General features: G+C 48.4%; 1 protein-coding gene across 3 annotated transcripts in view; it reads left to right on the top strand.

The window, feature by feature from the left end:
• The first annotated feature begins 38 nt into the window (after positions 1-38).
• TLCD3B (TLC domain containing 3B) overlaps positions 39-19,829 on the top strand; it is a 28,612-nt gene continuing 8,821 nt past the window's right edge. The window contains exons 1-5 of one of the 3 annotated variants that reach the window (XM_031007133.3): positions 39-225; positions 6,631-6,695; positions 11,897-12,058; positions 16,874-16,933; positions 17,601-17,731. In XM_031007133.3, the coding sequence (XP_030862993.1) occupies positions 17,607-17,731 (125 nt within the window). In that variant the 5' untranslated portion in view covers positions 39-225; positions 6,631-6,695; positions 11,897-12,058; positions 16,874-16,933; positions 17,601-17,606. Of the gene's footprint in view, positions 226-6,630; positions 6,696-11,896; positions 12,059-16,681; positions 16,934-17,600; positions 17,732-19,829 lie in introns of those variants that run through there. The other 2 variants (XM_063700143.1, XM_031007131.2) reach the window with 2 other exon arrangements.

Genomic DNA, 19,829 nt, shown 5'->3' with positions numbered 1-19,829 from the left:
CGCGGCCCTCGGGGCTTTCTCGCGGGGAGCGAAAGGGAAGAGCGAATCCCGCCGCCGCCCGCCTGGGTCGGATCCTCATCAGATGCCGGACGTTGGAAGAGGCACCGGGTTCTGGGGCGCCACAGGAGGATTGAACCCCCAGGCTACACCCACCACTTGGATGTATCTCCAGCCAAGCCACTGAGCATCTGCAAAAGGGAGAAACGCCTGCCGCTCAGGGATATTGTAAACATCAATGCTACTTTTTATATTTTATTTATATTTATTTATTTATTTATTTATTTTTGAGACGGAGTCTCGCTCTGTCGCCCAGGCTGCAGTGCAGTGGCGCGATCTCGGCTCACTGCAACCTCCGCCTCCCGTGTTCAAGCGATTCACCTGCCACAGCCTCCCGAGTAGCTGGGATTACAGGCGCGCACTACCACACCCGGCTAATTTTTGTATTTTTAGTAGAGACAGGGTTTCGCAATGTTGACCAGGCTGCTCTCGGACTCCTGACCTCAAGTGATGCGCCCGCCTCAGCCTCCCAAAGTGCTGGGATTATAGGCGTGAGCCACCGCGCCGGGCCCGGTTCCTTTTTACTGATTTATTTATTAATTGATTTATTTATTTTTTGGAGACGGATTTTCGCTCTTGTCTCCCAGGCTGGAGTGCAATGGCGTGATCTTGGCTCACTACAACCTATGTCTCCTGGGTTCAAGCGATTCTCCTGCCTCAGCCTCCCGAGTAGCTGAGATTACAGGCGACTGCCACCAGGCACACCTAATTTTTGTATTTTTAGTAGAGACGGGGTTTCACCATGTTGGCCAGGCTGGTCTCGAACTCCTAACCTCAGGCAATCCCGCCCGCCTTGGCCTCCCAAAGTGCTAGGATTACTGGCATGAGCCACTGTGCCCAGCCTTTTTTTCTGAATTTTTAGAGATGTGGTCTTGCTATGTTGTTAAGGCTGGTCTTGAACTCCTGGGCTCAAACAGTCCTCCAGCCTCAGCCTCCCAGGTAGCTGGGATTACAGGCATAAGCCACCTTCAGTAGGATCTGCTGAAGCTTCCTGAACCAGTGTGTAGGGTCTCACATTTCCACAGCTTTGCAGTTGCTGATCCCTCTGCCTGGAACACCCTCTGTCTTCCCCTCAAACCTCTTCCTCATCCCTCAAGCACGTCCTCAGTTTTGCCTCTGTGAGGTCTCCCTGCCAACCTCAGGCAGAGGTGGCTGCTTTGGACTGTGAATTCCCACAGCATCCTACAGATACTGTTGTTCTCGCACTTCTCACAAGATACTTGAATTCCTCACTTCCATGTCTGGCTCCACAATTAGACTGCAAGTGTCTGGGGCCTGGTCTGAGTCATCTCCGTATCCTGAGCTCTAGTACTTGGCCTAGCCCTGGGAGCCTTGGTGAATACTCACTGATTCTTTTTCTTTCTTTCTTTTTTCTTTTCTTTCTTTTTTTTTTGAAACGGAGTTTTGCTCTTGTCGCCCAGGCTGGAGTGCAATGGTGTGATCTCAGCTCACTGCAACCTCCGCCCTGGATTCAAGCAATTCTCCTGCCTCAGCTTCCAGAGTAGCTGGAAGTGCCACCATGCCCAGCTAATTTTGTATTTTTAGTAGAGACGGGGTTTCTCCTTGTTGGTCAGGCTGGTCTCGAACTCCCGACCTTAGGTGTTCCACCCGCCTTGGCCTCCCAAAGTGCTGGGATTACAGGTGTGAGCCACTGCGCCTGGCCTGTTTTTTTCTTTTAATAAAGTAGACATGGGGTCTCACTATGTTGGCCAGGCTAGTCTCCAACTCCTGCCTCAAATGATCCTCCCACCTCGGCCTCCCAAGTTGCTGGTATTACAGGCCAGAGCCACTGCACTCAGCCAATACTCACTGATTCTATGAATGAATTGAAACCAAACACCATCCACGAATGAAGCATTGTTTTCCACACGTCCTAATTTCCTTGGCTTTCAAGGCACTCAGACCTCCCCGTTTCATTCCTAACCTTTTTAGATCACACACACACACACACACACACACACACACGCACGCTCACACAAGCACCCCTCTCTATGGAGGCCTCCGACTTCCTACACGATGGCTGAATCCTGGCATTTTCCCCTAAAAACAATGCCACCATATACCTATTTTTGTCCATGTTCTCCACCCCAACATACCTCACCACAGCTGCTGCTCCTGGGGTTTCCTACACCATGAGGCAGCCACGGAAACTGCCAGGGGCTGTGTCCCTGGATCCCACATCTTCCCTCCCACTGTCAACCATACTGAGGTGGTCTCAGCCACCCTCTTGGCCACCCCTGGCCCTCTCAGAGGGCGTTTCAAGCCCAGAAAACAGAAGTCTAGCTGTTGCTAATGTCACCATTATTGATCCTAAAGAAGATTGTCTTCTTAGGCTGTCTTCCGGTTTTTGTTTTTGTTTTTGTTTTTTTTGAGACAGAGTCTCACTCGGTAGCCCAGGCTGGAGTGCAATGGCACAATCATGGCTCACCACAACAGCCTCGACCTCCTGGCTCAAGGGATCCTTCCACCTCAGTCTCCCAAGTAGCTGAGACTACAGGTGCATGCTACGACACCCAGCTAATTTTTAAATTTTTTTGTATAGACGGGGTCTCACTGTATTGCTCAGGCTGTTTTTGAACTCCTGGGCTCAGGCGATCCTCCTGCCTCAGCCTCTCGAATTGCTGGGATTACAAGCGTGAACCACTGTGCCCGGCCTTGGGCGGTCTTATTGTCTGAGGGAATCCTGAGGACCAAGTTGAGGCCAGTTCTCACCTCAGCCCTACAAAAGGCCTCCGGGAACACATATTCTGCATATTCTGCCAACAGAGAGACTTCAGCCTTGGCAAGGCCCCTGGACACGTCCGTGGCCTGCAGTGCCCAGACCCGCTGGTGCTGGTGTTTTGTTCCTACCATGGGCTCATACATTATGCAGGAGCACGGGCAGTGCCCCAGGCCTGTGTGTTGCCAGGCAAGCCAAGACAAGGGATGATGTGTGCACCCCACTTTGCCAAGGCCCCATTTCTTTTCTTTCTTTTTTTTTTTTTGAGATGGAGTCTTGCTCTGTTGCCCACGCTAGAGTGCAGCGGTGCGATCTCAGCGCACTGCAACCTCTGCCTCCCAAGTTGAGTGATTCTCCTATCTCAGCCTCCCAAATAGCTGGGATTACAGACACATGCCACCATGCCCGGCTAATTTTTGTATTTTTAGTAGAGACAGGGTTTCACCATGTTGGCCAGGCTAGTCTTAAACTCCTGACCTTGTGATTTGTCCACGTTGGCCTCCCAAAGTGCTGGGTTACAGATGTGAGCTACTGCGCCTGGCTGTGCCGAGGCCCCACTTCTATCCACATCACAACATTTGCTGGGGGCAGAGAAAAACTGACTTCACAATAGCCAGCTCACCACAAAGTCTCCTCTCCCTGAAGTTGGAAGCTGGAGATGTCAGATGTATCATATGTAGTTCCGCACTTCCCCTAGGAAAGGGCAGACAGGATTGTATACTTCCAATAATCGTGGGGTGGGTGGGAGATCACAGATGCAGAGTTCCCAGAAGATGAAAGAAGCTTCAGCAGGCTTGGACGTGGGAAGGGACCTGGCAGTTCTGATTCTGATCTAATACTTTCAGCTGCCTCCAATGGACATCCAACGATATCATCTCCCAGAGATTAAGAAGAGGTTCACCAGCCTCCTTAGTATAAAATGAAAGGCTTGTGTTTAGGTAATTACCCTGGGGGAATAAAGAAGCAGTGCTGAGCTAGAGCTGGTGTCAACAGAGGCCTCTCCACAGACTTTATCTTACTTAATCCTTACTGGAGGCACGAGTGGCAGAAACAATTACTTCCATTTTAGAGGTTGGAAATAATAATGGCCCAGTTGGAAACAAAACGTAAAAAACCTTTAGGCCAGTGCAGTGGCTCACGCCTGTAATCCCAGCACTTTGGGAGGCCAAGGCAGGCGGACCACCTGAGGTCAGGAGTTTGAGATCAGCTTGGCCAGCATGGCAAAACCCCATCTCTACTAAAAATACAAAAATTAGCTGGGCATGGTGGCGGGTGCCTATAATCCAAGCTACTTGGGAGGCTGAGACAGGAGAATTGCTGGAACCCACGAGGCGAAGGTTGCAGTGAGCCAAGATCGCACCACTGCACTCCAGCCTGGGTGACAGACAGAGACTCCGCCTCAAAAAAGAAAAAAAAATAGCTGGGTGTGGTGGTGCATGCCTGTAATCTCAGCTACTCGGGAGGCTGAGGCAGGAGAATCACTTGAACTGGGGAGGCAGAGGGCAGAGGTTGCAGTGAATTGAGATCATGTCACTGAACTCCAGCCTGGGCGAGAAAAAAAAAAGCCTTTAGAACCAGGAAAAATCTGGATTTGAATTCTAGTTCTGCCACAGTGTATCTGTGCAACCCTGGACAAGTCAATTGACCTCACTGAGCCTCAGTTGTACTCATGTGGAAAGTGGGGATAACCCTCAGGGACTGGCAGGGCTTCCTGTGATTATTTGAGAAAATGTATGCAAGGCACATGGCATAGAATGAAGGCTCATTAAAACATATAGCCAAGTGCAGTGGTTCATGCCTGCAATCCCCCAGCACTTTGGGAAGCTGAGGTGAAAGGATCGGTTGAGCCCAGGAGTTCAAGACCAGCCTCAGAAACATAGTGAACTCCATCTCAACAAAAAAAAAAAAAAAAGAAGAAAAATTAGCCATGCATGTTTTCTAATTTTCATGTGTATTTATGGTCCAACTACTTGGGAAGCTGAGGTGGAAGAATCTCTTGAGCCCAGGAGTTTTTTTGTTTGTTGTTGGTGGTGGTGGTTTTTTTTTTTTTTCTTTTGGAGGCGAAGTTTCACTCTTGTTGCCCAGGCTGGAGTGCAGTCATGCGATCTCGGCTCACTGCAACCTCTGCCTTCTGGGTTCAAGCGATTCTTCTGCCTCAGTCTCCTAAGTAGCTGGGATTACAGGCACCCGCCACCACGCCCAGCTAATTTTTGTATATTTAGTAGAGACATGGTTTCACCATATTGACCAGGCTGGTCTTGAACTTCTGACCTCAGGTAATTCACCCACCTTGGCCTCCCAAAGGGCTGGGATTACAGGCGTGAGCCACCACGCCAGGCCTGAGCCCAGGAGTTTGGGACTATAGTGAGCTATGATTGCACCACTCCACTCCAGCATGGGCAACAGAGTGAGACACTATCTCAAAAAAAAAAAAAAAAAAAAAAAATTATAGGCCACGTACAGTGGCTCACACCTGTAATCCCTGCATTTTGGGAGGCTGAGGTGGGTGGATCACCTGAGGTCAGGAGTTTGAGACCAGCCTGGCCAACATGGTGAATACCCAGTCTCTACAAAAAATACAAAAATTAGGCTGGGTGTGGTGGCTCTCACCTGTAATCCCAGCACTGCGGGAGGCCGAGGCAGGCGGATCACTTGAGGTCAGGAGTTCGTGACCAGCCTGGCCAACATGGTAAAATCCTGTCTCTACTAAAAATACAAAAATTAGCCGAGCATGGTGGCACGTGCCTGTAATCCCAGATACTCAGGAAGCTGAGGCAGGAGAATTGCTTGAACCTGGGAGGCAGAGGTTGCAGTGAGCCGAGATTGCACCACTGGACTCCAGCCTGGGTGACAGAGGAAGACTCTGTCTCAAAAAAAGAAAAAAACCCAAAACCAAAAAGCAAAAATTAGCCAGGCACGGTGGCACATGCTTGTAGCCCCAGCTACTCAGGAGGCTGAGGTGGGAAGATTGCTTGACCGCTGGGGGCAGAGGTTGCAATGAGCCGAGATTGTGCTAGATAGATAGATAGATAGATAGATAGATAGATAGATAGATAGATAGATAGACAGACAGACAGACAGACAGACAGACAGACAGACAGATAGATGACACAACAGGCAGGGCATGGTGGCTCATGCCTGTAATTCTAGCTACTTAGGAGGCTGAAGAGGGAGGATCAGTTGAGCCCAGGAGTTTAAGGCTACAGGGAGCCATGATCATGCCACTGCACTCCAGTCTGGACAACAGAGCGAGATCTCATCTCTAAATATATATATTTTGAATGACTATTAATGAATATCACAATGCATATGGGTATAGCAACTGTGCTTTACACAGATCTCATTTAATCACCCCAGCAGCCCCAGGTAGAGGTGCTGCTCTTTCATAGATGAGGAGCCCAAGGCTCAGAGGAGTTGAATCCCTTGCACAAGGATGCCAGGCTAGTGACTGGCAGAAGCAGGACTTAGGCCTGGCAATGGGACTTGGTGTGTGCTCAGTGGAGGCTCAGAGAGGTTGTGAAATTTGGCGAAGGTCACACAGCCAGTCTATGTGAGAAGAAAGGGATTGGACCCTTAGCTGTCTGACTCCAATCACCTGCTGTGCCCTCAGCTTTTTCTGGTGTGCAGATAGAGGGTGGGACTGGCATTGCTTGGGACAGTCCCTAACCTGGGACAGGTAAGTAAAAATACTAAATAATAAATGCTCTGGCACGCCAGCCAGGACTCGCCCCAGAGCCCAGGCGGGGGGAATCGGACCCTTCCCTGGGTATCATGTGGGAAACAGGCCACTTCTGGCCACTTATTGTTTACTTATTCACAGCCTTCGATGATATCACACTTGCACACCTCCGCAGGGCACCCGGTGGAGAGGATGAGTGAAACAGCCTGTGGGCGGCAGAACCTGGAAGAACAGAGAACGGTAAACTCAAGGCCAAGTGTAAATTGGGTGGCGGGTGTCTAAGGACTGCCTAGGGGTGAGACTCGCCTGGGGAGACACGCTAGGGGAAGGAAAGATGGTGGCCAAAGTCACAGAGGCTTGGATGGGCCCTCCTATACCCCTGCCCTGCACTGCCCCTCCACACGTGGTGGACTGCCTAATGCTCTATGTTTTGTTTGTTTTTGTTTTGTTTTTGAGACAGGGTCTCCCTCTGTCACCCAGGTTGGAGTGCAGTGGCACGATCATGGCTCACTGTGGCCTCCACCTCCCTAGCTCAAGCGATCCTCTCACCTCAGCCTCGTAAGTAGCTGGGACTACAGGCACACAGCACCACGCCCAGCTAATTTTTTTGACTTTTTGTAGAGAGGAAGTCTCATTGTGTTGCCCAGCCTGGCCCCATGCTTTCTGGCTGCACACCCAGGCCAGGACGGGCTGGTGTGTCTCCCTTCCTCTGCTGGGATGTCCTGAACACCCATTGACCACCCGACAAGGGTTCAGAGTGTGCGGTGCATCCCATCTTGGGTTTATTTTAGGTGGTATGTCAGCAAGAAGACACACACACACACAAACACACACCTCACACACAAACACACACACACACAAACACACACACCATACACACACCACATAAACACACATACCACACACAAATACACACACGCACCACACAAACACACACACCACTCACCACACACATACCACACACACCACACACACACACCACACATACCACACACACCACACACACACACCATACACACCACACAAACACACATACCACACACACAAATACACACACACCACACATGCACCACACACACACCACACACACTACACAAACACACCACACACCACACACACCATACCCACACACACCACACACACAAACCACACACGCACACCACACACACAAACACACACAAACACCACACACACACCCCATACACCCACCCCACACACACCCCACCACACACACACCACACACATCACACACACACCACACACACACCCTGAACAAGCTACTCTCTTTCTCTTTCCAATTCCCTTTCAACGCTTCTGATTACTGCAGGAGAAACTCTCAATTTGCTGCCAGAAACCCTTTAACACCTTTCTCTCTGTGCTTATCTTTTTGTTCTTTTTTTTTTTTTTTTTTGAGATGGAGTCTTGCTTTGTCTCCCAGGCTGGAGTACAGTGACACGATCTTGGCTCACTGAAATCTCCACCTCCGGGGTTCAAGCAATTCTTCTGCCTCAACCTCCTGACTAGCTGGGATTACAGGTGCATGCCACCACGCCCGGCTAATTTTTATATTTTTAGTAGAGATGGGGTTACACCATATTGGCCAGGCTGGTCTCGAACCCTTGACCTTAGTTAATCCGCACCCCTCCGCCGCCTGCCGGCCTCCAAAGTGCTGGGATTACAGGCTTGAGCCACTGCGCCCGGCCTGATCTTTCTTTTTTGAACAAGGAGAGAGCCAGCCTCCAGTTCAGAATGAGCAGCTGCCCATAGTATCTAGCTAGAATGTTATAAAATGTGTTTTCATTTTGTATATTTTTTGTTACCTTCTGTTTATCACAGGTGGTACTGGTTTTCTATTTTCCAGAGTGATAAAAAGTTTCCTTTTAAAGTACATGGTAGCCACAGTGGCTTACTTCTGTAATCCCGGCACATTGGGAGGCCAAGGCAGGCAGATTGCCTGAGGTCAGGAGTTTGAGACCAGCCTGGGCAACAGGTTGAAACCCTGTCTCTACTAAAAAAAATACAAACAATTAGCCGAGTGTGGTGGCAGGCACCTGTAATCCCAGCTACTCGGGAGGCTGAGGCAGGAGAATAGCTTAAACCCAGGAGGCGGAGGTTGCAGTGAGCCGAGATCGCACCATTGCCCTCCAGCCTGGGCAACAAGAGCGAAACTTCATCTCAAATGAAAGAAAATAAAGTACATGGTTAGTTTAGCACTGTGGCTCATGCCTGTAATCCCAGCACTCTGGGAGGTGTGAGGCAGGCAGATCACTTGAGGTCGGGAGTTCGAGACCAGCCTGGGCAACATGGTGAAACCCCATCTCTACTAAAAATATAAAAATTAGCCAGGTGTGATGGCACACACTTGTAGTCCCAGCTACTCCAGAGGCTGAGGCAGGAGAATCGCTTGAACCTGGGAGGCGGAGGTTGCAGTGAGCTGAGATCGCACCACTGCACTTTAGCTTGGGAGACAGAGTTAAAAAAAAAAAAAAAAGGACATGGTTAGCTCATGCTAACCATGGTGGTTCACACCTATAGTCCCAGCACTTTGTGAGGCCGAGGCAGGAGGATTGGGCGTATTGCTGGAGCTCAGGAGTTTGAGATCAGCATGAGCAACATGGCGAAACCCTGTCTCTACCAAAAATACAAAAAATTAGCCGTGCATGGTGGTGGCTTGCCTATGGTCCCAGCTACTCAGGAGGCTGAGGCAGGAGGATCACTTGAGTCTGGCAAATGGAGGTTGCAGGAAGCTGAGATGGCACCACTGCATTCCAGCCTGGGCAACAGAGTGAGAACCCCATCTCAAAAAATAATACATGGTGAAAAACAAAACAAAACGCACAACCTGTGCTCTGAAAATCAGATTACTTGGTTCAAATCCCCGCTTGTGCCACTTTCTACCTGCATGACCTTGAGCAAGCCACACAACCTCTCTGTGCCTCAATTTCCTCATCCGAACAGTGACTGAGAGTATGTCTCACCTGACATAGTGATTTGTGCCTATAATCCCAGCACTTTGGGAGGCCAAGGTAGGAGAATGCTTGAGGCCAGGAGTTTGAGACCAACCTAGGCAACAAATGGAGACCCCCATCTGTAGGAAAAACTTAAAAAATAAGCTGGTAGTGATGAGCCTGAGAGCCTGTAGTCCCAGCCACTTGGGAGGCTGAGGCAGGAGGATCCCCTGAGCACAGGAATTTGAGGTTACAGTGAGCTAATCGTGCCAGTGTACTTCATCAAGGGAGACAAAATGAGAGACCCTGTCTCAAAAATCAAAACAAAACAAAAACCCCAGTATGTCTGTCTTAAGATTATTGTGGATATTATGTTAGTTAATATATATAAAGGGCTTAGATTGCTGCCGGATGTCTAGTAAATGCTCTATAAATGTTTGCTTTTTTTCTTCGTTTGGAGACGGAGTTTTACTCTGTCGCCAGGCTGGAGTGCAGTGGTCTGATCTCGGCTCACTGCAGCCTCTGCCTTTCAGTTTCAAGCAATTCTCCTGCCCCAGCTTCCTGAGTAGCTGGGATTGCAGGCGCGTGCCACCACACCTGGCTAATTTTTTTTGTATTTTTAGTAGAAATGGGCTTTCACCATGTTGGTCAGGCTGGTCTCAAACTCCTGACCTCATGATCCACCCACCTCGGCCTCCCAAAGCATTGCGATTACAGGTGTGAGCCACTGTGCCTGGCCTAATGTTTGCTCTTATTAGGTCAAATAGAGAAAAACAACAACAACAATAACAACAAAAAACACCCATAACTGACCATAACTGAGGTTTTTTTATGTGGGGAAACAAAGGTTTGGAGAAGCTAGAGGCTGAGTTAGGATATTGGTAAGTTTCTGGATTCCCAGTCTAATTGCCAGCCATTTCAATCTTCAATAATTAATATAACCTCTCAGCTTCCACTTAATCACTTGCAAAATGGAACTAATCCTATCTCATTGGATGTTGGGATTGATGTGTATGAAGGCGGATCAGAGGCAGGGCACGGTGGCTCATGCCTGTAATCCCAACACTTTGGGAGGCCAAAGCCGGTGGATCACTTGAGGTCAGGAGTTTGAGACCAGCCTGGCCAACACGGTGAAACCCCGTCTCTACTAAAAATACAAAAATTAGCTGGGTGTGGTGGTGGGCGCCTATAATCCCAGCTACTTGGGAGACTGAGGCAGGAGAATCGCTTGAACCCAGCGGGGGCAGGTTGCAGTGAGCCAAGATCGTGCCACTGCACTCCAGCCTGTGCAAAAGAGTAAAACTCCATCTAAAATAAAATAAAATAAAATAAAATAAATAAGTAAATAAATAAATAAAGGCGGCTCAGAAAATGAGCATTAGGACAATGATGCCTTCTCAACTGGTATAATATCGCCCCCAAGGGGGCAAAAAACTTACTCTTTTTAATATGGAAAAGATATATGTAAATAGACATAAATATATGTGTTATTAAACTTTCGTGATAGGCAGCGATTAGAGAAAAAAGTGTAAAAAGGGCTCCTTAGGGGAACAATAATGAAAGAAAAATTGAGAAACACTGCTCTCCAAACCAAGATTTTTCCCGCTTGGCTTGTTTAGCCACTAGTGGGCAGTGAAATTGGCTTAATGGGTCATGATCAATATTTGGTGGAAAAATGATCTAGAAAATTCCACAGGGCACTGCATATAGTAAGTCAGAATGTGTTGTGCAAAGGTTTTCCATTCAACGTGTGGGTGCGTGAACTGCAGTCACAAAATAAAAGATATCTCGGCTGGGCGCCATGGCTCACCTCTGTAATCCCAACACTTTTTTTTTTTTTTTTTTTTTGAGACAGAGTCCCACTCTGTGGCCCAAGCTGGAGTGCAGTGGCGTGATCTCGGCTCACTGCAAGCTCTGTCTCCCAGGTTCATGCCATTCTCCTGCCTCAGCCTCCCAAGTAGCTGGGACTACAGGCACCCGCCACCACGCCCAGCTAATTTTTTGTATTTTTAGGAGAGACGGGGTTTCACCATGTTAGCCAGGATGGTCTCGATCTGACCTCATGATCCGCCCGCCTCGGCCTCCCGAAGTGCTGGAATTACAGGCGTGTGTAATTCCAACACTTTGGTAGGCCAAGGCGGGCAGCTCACTTGAGGTCAGGAGTTCAGACCAGCCTGGCCAATATGGTGTCTCTACTAAGAATACAAAAATTAGCCGGGCATGGTAGCATGCACCTGTAATCCCAGCTACTTGGGAGGCTGAGGTAGGAGAATCATTTACCCAGGAGGTGGAGGTTGTAGTGAGCTGAGATTGTGCCACTGCACTCCAGCCTGGACAACAGAGTGGGACTCTGTCTCAAAAAAACAAAACAAACAAAAAAACATAAATACATAAAGAAATAAAATAAAAGATATCTCTTGTGGGTCACTATTAAAAAAATTTAAAGCCATTGCTCAAAACCACAATTTTCTCCTCTCATATTTTCTCTCTCAGACAAGCCTGTGCAGCCTTGGACTGTTTTGCTCTCAACAAGAAGAAATCGACAAGGAAAGGAAGAAATGTAGGAGAGAGTCCAGATTCCAGTGAGACTCGGGCCTGACTCTAACCAGCTCATGGCCTGTAAACTTTCCTCCCTTCCACATTTTCTTGTCCAGGGTAAGCACAGGTGCAGAGGAAAATGACCATCCCTGGTCACACTCAGTGGCTCACGCCTGTAATCCCAGAATTCTGGGAGGCTGAAGCAGGAGGATTGCTTGAGCCCAGGAGTTGAAGACCAGCCTGGGCAACATAGCAAGATCCCATCTCTAGAAAAAAAAACCTCCCCAGATTAGCCAGGTGTGGTGGTGCACGCCTGTCATCCCAGCTACTCAGGAGGCTGAGGTGGAAGGATCACTTGAGCCCGGGAGGTGGAGGCTGCAGTGAGCTGTGATTGTGTCACTGCACTCCAGCCTGGGTGACAGAGTGAGACTCTGTCTCAAATTTAAAAAAAAAGAAAAAGAAAATAACCCCAGAGGGGTGCTACTCCTCCTCACTCCTTCTGCCTCTCCTACTCTCATCCCTTCTCTTCCCCTTTTTCCCTCTCCCACCTTCTCTCCTCCCCTCACGCCTTCCCCTCTCTTCGCCTCCTTTTCTCCAGACTTGGAAGGCAGCGGTCACATTTACCGATTTTGTCATGTACTGTATGGTCTGAAGCATGTCATTCAACTTTTCTGAGACTCAGATTTCTCAGCAGTAAAATGGGGAAGTTATTTGTAAGGTGGCATAGATGATTAAACGGGAACATGTATATAAAGTATTTCAGCCCGGTGCCTGGCATACAGTGGGTGCTCAGAATGACAGTAGCTGGCTCAGAATGACAGTAACTGGCTACTGGCTACCATGTGAAGTATTGTAGTTTCTATGCATTGGCATGATTTAGTCCTCACAATGAGCTATGCAGGAGCTGGGCAAATAGCAGGGCAGGCTGCCTGGTTTCAGACCCCAGCTCAGGATCTTTTCATATATATATATATATATATATATATATATATATATATATATATATATATATTTTTTTTTTTTTTTTTTTGAGACAAAGTCTTGCTGTGTTGCCCAGATTGGAGTGCAGTGGCACCATCTCGGATCACTGCAACCTCCGCCTCCTGGGTTCAAGCAATTCTCCTGCCTCAGCCTCCTGAGTAATTGAGATTACGGATGTGCACCACCATACCCGGCTAATTTTTGTATTTTCAGTAGGGATGGGGTTTCGCCATGTTGGCCAGGCTGGTCTTGAACTCCTGACCTCAGGTGATCCACCCCCTTCTGCCTCCCAAAGTGCTGGGATCACAGGCGTGAGCCACCATGCCTGGCCGCTCTTGGTTTAACTTTTAATTTTCAGAGTCCCATCCAGAGGGAAGAAAATAAAGTAGCTAAAGAAGCAAACACTGGCCGAGCATGGTGGCTCATGCCTGTAATCCCAGCACTTTAGGAGGCCAAGGCAAGGGGATTGCTTGAGGCCAGGAGTTCAAGACCAGCCTGAGCAACATAGCAAGACCCCATCTCTATAAAAAGTACAAAGATTCCTTTCCATAGAACATAGCTAAAATTTTTTTTTAAATACAAAAATTAGCTGAGTGTTGTGTGCACACCTGTAGTCCCAGCTACTCTGGAGGCTGAGGCAGAGGCTAAGGAGGATTGCTTGAGTCCAGAAGTTTGAGTCTGCAATGAGGTAGGATCATGCCATTGCATTCCAGTCTGGACAACAGAGTGAGACCCTGTCTCAAAAGAATATGAGGAAGAAGCCGGGCGCAGTGGCTCACACCTGTAATCTCAGCACTTTGGGAGGCCGAGGTGAGCAGACCACCTGAGATCAGGAGTTCGAGACCAGCCTGACCAACAGGGAGAAACCACATATCTACTAAAAATACAAAATTAGCCGGGCGTGGTGGCGCATGGCTGTAATCCCAGCTACTCGGGAGGCTAAGGCAGGAGAATCGCTTGAATCTGGGAGGCGAAGGTTGCAGTAAGCTGAGATTGTGCTATTGCACTCCAGCCTGGATACCTGGATAACAAGAGCGAACCTCCATCTAAAAAAAAAAAAAGAATTAGAGGAAGGAGGAGGAGAAGGATAAGTTCTGAAAATATGAATGAGGATGTCTAAATTGTATTCAGTGGTGTTTTTTCCCTCCTTTTTAAAAAAGCCTTTCAGTTCCTTAGGAAAATAAGTTTATGTTTTCTATATCTGCCTAACATTATAGGGACAAATAAATTCAGAAAATATGATTAAAAAAAATTTTTATACACTTCCTGACTGTTTAACCTTGGACAAGGTACCAAACCTCTCTGTGCCTCTGTTTTCTGATCTGTAAAACAGAGGTGCAGTAATAATCCCTACCCACAAGGTTGCTTTGGATAAATGACTTCATATTTTTAATTAAATTTTTTTTTTTTTTGAGACGGAGTCTCGCTCTGTCGCCCAGGCTGGAGTGCAGTGGCGTGATCTCGGCTTCTCAGCTCACTGCAACCTCCGCCTCCCAGGTTCAAGCGATTCTCCTGCCTCAGCCTCCCAAGTAGCTGGGATTACAGGCACATGCCACCATGCCCAGCTAATTTTTGTATTTTTAGTAGAGATGGGGTTTCACCATGTTGGACAGGCTGGTCTTGAACTCCTGACCTTGTGATCTGCCCGCCTTGGCCTCCCAAAGTGCTGGGATTACAGGCGTGAGCCACTGCGCCCAGCCCTTAATTGATTTTTTTAGAGACGGAGTCGCACTCTGTGGCCCAAGGCTGGAGTGCAGTCTCGTGATCAAAGCTCACTGCAGCCTCAACCTCCTGTCCTCAAGTGATCCTCCTGCCTTGGCCTCCCAAAGTGCTGGTACTACAGGTGTGCACCATCACACTTGGCCTTTTTTTTTTCTTTTAGAGTCAGAGAATGCAGATCAATGTCTGACCTGTAGTCTAAGCAGCATTTAATGATGTGACACTAATTATTAACCCAACCTCACAGATGAAGAAATTGAGGCCCATAAAGGCTTTGCCCACCATCATTCAGAGAAAGGAAGAGCCTAAATTTAGAATTTTAAAAACTGCAGCTTCACTTAAGGGGCACACATTTTAAGAGGATGCCTCGAGAATGTTTACATATGTATACACTGGTAATCAATATAAGGCCATTTCCAACACTTCAGAAGGTTCCCTGGGGTCTCCTCCCAGTCAATACCTTCCCCAAGTTAAACGCTGTTCAGATTTTTCATGATAGATGTTTTGCTTTTCTGAATTTGATGTAAACAGAGCCATACAGTGTGTTTCTTTATTTGTTTCTTTATTTCAGCAATAGGGAAGTGAAATGTTTCTTTGATTATCTGTGGACTCTGAATTTGAAGTCCATGTACACCCACAGTAGAAATGGCCTTCTTTACCTTTTATCCTACACCGCCTTTTAAATCAATAATTACTTAGGACTACTTTTTTGGGGGGGCAGGGTCTTACTCTGTTGCCCAGGATGGAGTGCAGTGGTATGATCATAGCTCACTATAGCCTTGAACTCCTGGGATCAAGCAATTCTTTCCATTCTTTCGCCTCATCCTTCCAAGTACCTGGGACCACAGGTATATGTCATTGCACTGGACTATTTTATTCTTCTTCTTCTTCTTTTTTTTTTTTTTTGAAACACAGTCTCTCTCTGTCGCCCAGGCTGGAGTGCAGTGGCGCCATCTCGGCTCACTGCAAGCTCCGCCTCCCGGGTTCACGCCATTCTCCTGCCTCAGCCTCCGGAGTAGCTGGGACTACAGGCGCCCGCCAACGCGCCTGGCTAAATTTTTTGTATTTTTAATAGAGACAGGGTTTCACCGTGTTAGCCAGGATGGTCTCGATCTCCTGACCCCGTGATCTGCCCACCTCGGCCTCCCAAAGTGCTGGGATTACAGGCGTGAGCCACCGTGCCCGGCCTATTATTCTTATTTTTTGTAGAGACAGGGGTTCCACTATGTTGCCCAAACTGGTCTTGAACTCCTGGCCTCAAGTGATCCTCCCACCTCGGCCTCCGAGGTGCGGGGATTCCAGCCTGAACCACTGCACTTGCTGGGTTTTATTTTATTTTATTTTTTATTTATTTATTTATTTTTTTGAGACAGAGTGTCTGTCACCCAGGCTGGAGTGCAGTGGCGAGATCTCGGCTCATTGCAACCTCTGCCTCCCGGGTTCAAGCAATTCTCCTGCCTCAGCCTCCCGAATAGCTGGGATTACAGGTTCCCAGCATCACGCCTGGCTAATTTTTGTATTTTTAGTAGAGACAGGGTTTCCCCATGTTAGCCAGTATGGTCTCGAACTCCTGACCGCAGGTGACCCACTCGCCTCAGCCTCCCAAAGTGCTGGGATTACAGGTGTGAGTCACCACGCCCGGCCCTGCACCTGCTCTTATTTCCCCTCTCCTTTTCCTTCTTTGAGCCCTGTCCCTGAAACATAGCTGTCCATCAAGTCACCAATGGATTCTAATTGGCCAATTCTAGGCAAGGCTTGCTGGAACCGCCCCCCAGCCCCCACAGGAAGCAAATGATAGGGGACATGTATCAACTGGCGGGCCACTAGGAGGATGGCATCTTCTAGCCACTCCACCAATGGAAGAGCATACTCCTGCCCTCCCCAACTGCCTCTGCAGAGCAGCCTCGTGCCTTTGCAGTTTGACACCTTCCTTTTATCCCGAGAAGGTCCCTTGGAAGACACTTCAGGAAGGCAGGATGGCAGGACCTGGTTCCCTTCATCCTGCCTGTGCCTGCTCCACACCTCTGCTCCCCAGAGTAGATGGGAGGGGAGGTCTTTCTAAACAAAAATGATATCTATGTAAATATATGTAGTTTCAGGCTTGCACCTGCTATTTCTTTTGTTTTCTTTTTTAATGGAACAACAATCGCTTTGGCTTTATTTTGTTTTTTCAACAAATGTCATTTTAAAGTTCCAAATATCTTGACAACCCCCTCCCTCCCTTTTTCCAAGTTCTGGGTGCTGAGGAGAAACATCAACCTCCCTTTCTGTCTTCCAACCTGTCCCTCTGAGGTGAGGACTGGGGAGAAGGTAGAGGTGACTTAGGGTCGGCGGCGGGCGGGGCATGCAGAAGATGGAAAATGGTGGAGTTTAAGAGTAGGAGGAGCTGGGTGCAGTGGCTCATGCCTGTAATCCCAGCACTTTGGGAGGCCGAAGCGGGCAGATCACTTGAGGTCAGGAATTCGAGACCATCCTGGCCAACACAGTAAAGTCCTGTCTCTACTGAAAATACAAATATTAGCTGGGCATGGTGGTGGGCGCCTGTAATCCCAGCTACTCAGGAGGCTGAAGCAGGAGAATTGCTTGAACCCGGGAGGTTGAGGTTGCAGTGAGCCAAGATCACGCCACCACACTCCAGCCTGGGCAACAAGAGTAAGACTGCATCTCAAAAAAAAAAAAAAAAAAAAAAAAGAAAAGAAAAGAAATTGTCTAAATTGAGTGTTTAAAACAAAAAATTAGGATAATTAGGATGTCGAATTGCCCCGGATGAGGAATATTAAAAGAGTAATAAGGATGCAAAGAGCTTAGAGAAGAGGTTTGCCTGGTGGCTTTCAATGGCCACAGATGGATGGGTCTCTTGGGGCTTGCCTCATTGGGGGTGAAGAAGGCTGCTGGGGGGTCTGAGGGTGTTGTGTTGAGGTGTTCTCATGGCCATCTTTTTCTGCCTTCTTGGCTGCAGGCAGGCATGACCCTGCTGTTCGCAGTGGGTTGCGTCTTCTTCCCGTTGTGCTTCACTGCCCTGCGCTGGGGCTTGCAGAACCACACCAGCCTGCAGATGGAGAGACAAGAGGCTGTCCTGGTAGCATCCAAGTAAGAGGACCAGGGTGAGGGTGTCCTTCCTGGGGCCATGGCTGGTGGAACTGATCTCTTACTTTCAGAATGAGTTTGTGGTGAAAGCAGAAGCAGAGTGTGGGGTGGAGCTGGGATTTGGAGTCAAAAGACACCAGCAGGCTGGGTGTGGTGGCTCACGCCTATAATTCCAGCACTTTGGGAAGCTGAGGCAGGTGGATCACCTGAGGTCAGTAGTTCAAGACCAGCCTGGCCAACATGGTGAAACCCTGTCTGAACTAAAAATACAAAAAGTAGCCAGGTATGGTGGCAGGTGCCTGTAATCCCAGCTACTCCGGAGGCTGAGACAGGGGAATCACTTGAACTCAGGAGGTGGAGGTTGTGGTGAGCTGAGATGGCGCCACTGCACTCCAGCCTAGGTGACAGAGTGAGACTCTGTCTCAAAAAAAAAAAAAAGAAAAGAAAAGAAAAGAAAAAAGACACCAACAGTGGGGTCTTTTGTGAGTCATTTAACTTCTCTGAACTTCAGATCCCTCACTGGTAAATGGGCTTAATAATAACACCCACTTTCCTTTCTTCATGGAGATGTTGTGTGAGGATGATATGAATCAGCGTCTGTAGAGCAGGGGTTGAAAACTGCTGCAGATAATATGAGGGTTGTGGGCTCTGCAGGGATGATATAGGCTGGAGGACTCACCTTCTCTGCTGAGGGCCAGTGCTGCTCGGCTCCAGCCACTGATAATGTTATATGGTTAGAACGTGGGCCAATGTTTTCGGAGTTATGATTCTTTGTCATTGTTGTTGAGACAGGTTGAGACAGGGTCTTGCTCTGTTGCCTAGGCTGGAGTGCAGTGGCACGATCATGGCTCACTGCAGCCTTGAACTCCTGGGCTCAAGCAATCCTCCTGCCATAGCTGGGACTACAGGCAATGCACCACCAAGCCTGGCTAATTTTTTTTTTTTTTGGTAGAGACAGGGTCTCACTATGTTGCCCAAGCTAGTCTTGAACTCCTGGGCTCACCGTATTGTTCCTTCTCAGCCTCCGAAGTGCTGGGATTACAGGCATGAGCCACTGTACCCGGCCTCTTCTTTTTTTTTGAGACAGAGTCTCACTGTGTCACCCAGGCTGAAGTGCAGTGACACCATCATGATTCACTGCAGCCTTGACCTCCCTGACAAGTGATTCTCCCTGAGAATCGGGCTGACTCCTGAGTTTCTTAGACTACAGGTGTGCACCACCATGCCTGGCTAATTTTTGTACTTTCAGTAGAGGCGGGGTTTCTCCATGTTGCCCAGGCTGGTCTTGAACTCCTGGGCTCAAGTGATCCTCCTGCCTTGGCCTCCTGAGTAGCTGAGACTACAGGTGCATGTCATTGTGGTGGGCTGTCTCCCAATTCTTTTTATTTTTCTGAGATAGAATCTCACTCTGTTGCCCAGGCTGGAGTTCAGTGGCTCAATCTTGGCTCACTGCAACCTTCACCTCCCAAGTTCAAGCAACATTTCTGCCTCAACCTCCCGAGTAGCTGGTATTACAGGTGTGCACCACCACGTCCGGCTATTTTTTGTATTTTTAGTAGAGACGGGGACGGGGTTTCACCATGTTGGCCAGGCTGGTCTCAAACTCCTGATCTCAGGTGATCTGCCCACTTTGGCCTCCTAAAGTGCTAGGATTACAGGCATGAGCCACCACGCCCAACCTCTTCCAGTTCTTGAATACTGATAAGTAACTAAGAATTTATTTAAGAACTACTATACTGACAACTGCATACTGGCCAAACAAAACATGTCTGTGGGCCGGATTGGGCCCTTGGGCTGCAGATCTATGACCTGTGTGACAAAGCTTACCATAAAAGTGCACTATCAGCAAACCACAGGAGGGGTAGGAGGTACACGGAACACAGATTTTACTAGAGTGTCTACGTGGATTCCCTGGCAGACAAAAAAAGCCTGTCTCTACTCATCCGAAGTGAAACCACAGTTCCATGACCAGCCTTGTAGTCCTCAATCGAGTAGTTATGGTGGCCGCCCATCATCCAGCCTCCCCAGCCTCTGTCCTTTTTGCAGTTTTGCTCATGAGTGGCTTTGGGGTTATGCAACTATGGTTTTTTGGTTTTTTTGT

The sequence above is a fragment of the Gorilla gorilla genome, chromosome 18 (assembly GCF_029281585.2).
Source record: "Gorilla gorilla gorilla isolate KB3781 chromosome 18, NHGRI_mGorGor1-v2.1_pri, whole genome shotgun sequence".
NCBI lineage: Eukaryota > Metazoa > Chordata > Mammalia > Primates > Hominidae > Gorilla > Gorilla gorilla.
Note: the sequence above shows the minus strand (reverse complement) of the source record. Positions and strands in the feature narration are given on the sequence as shown.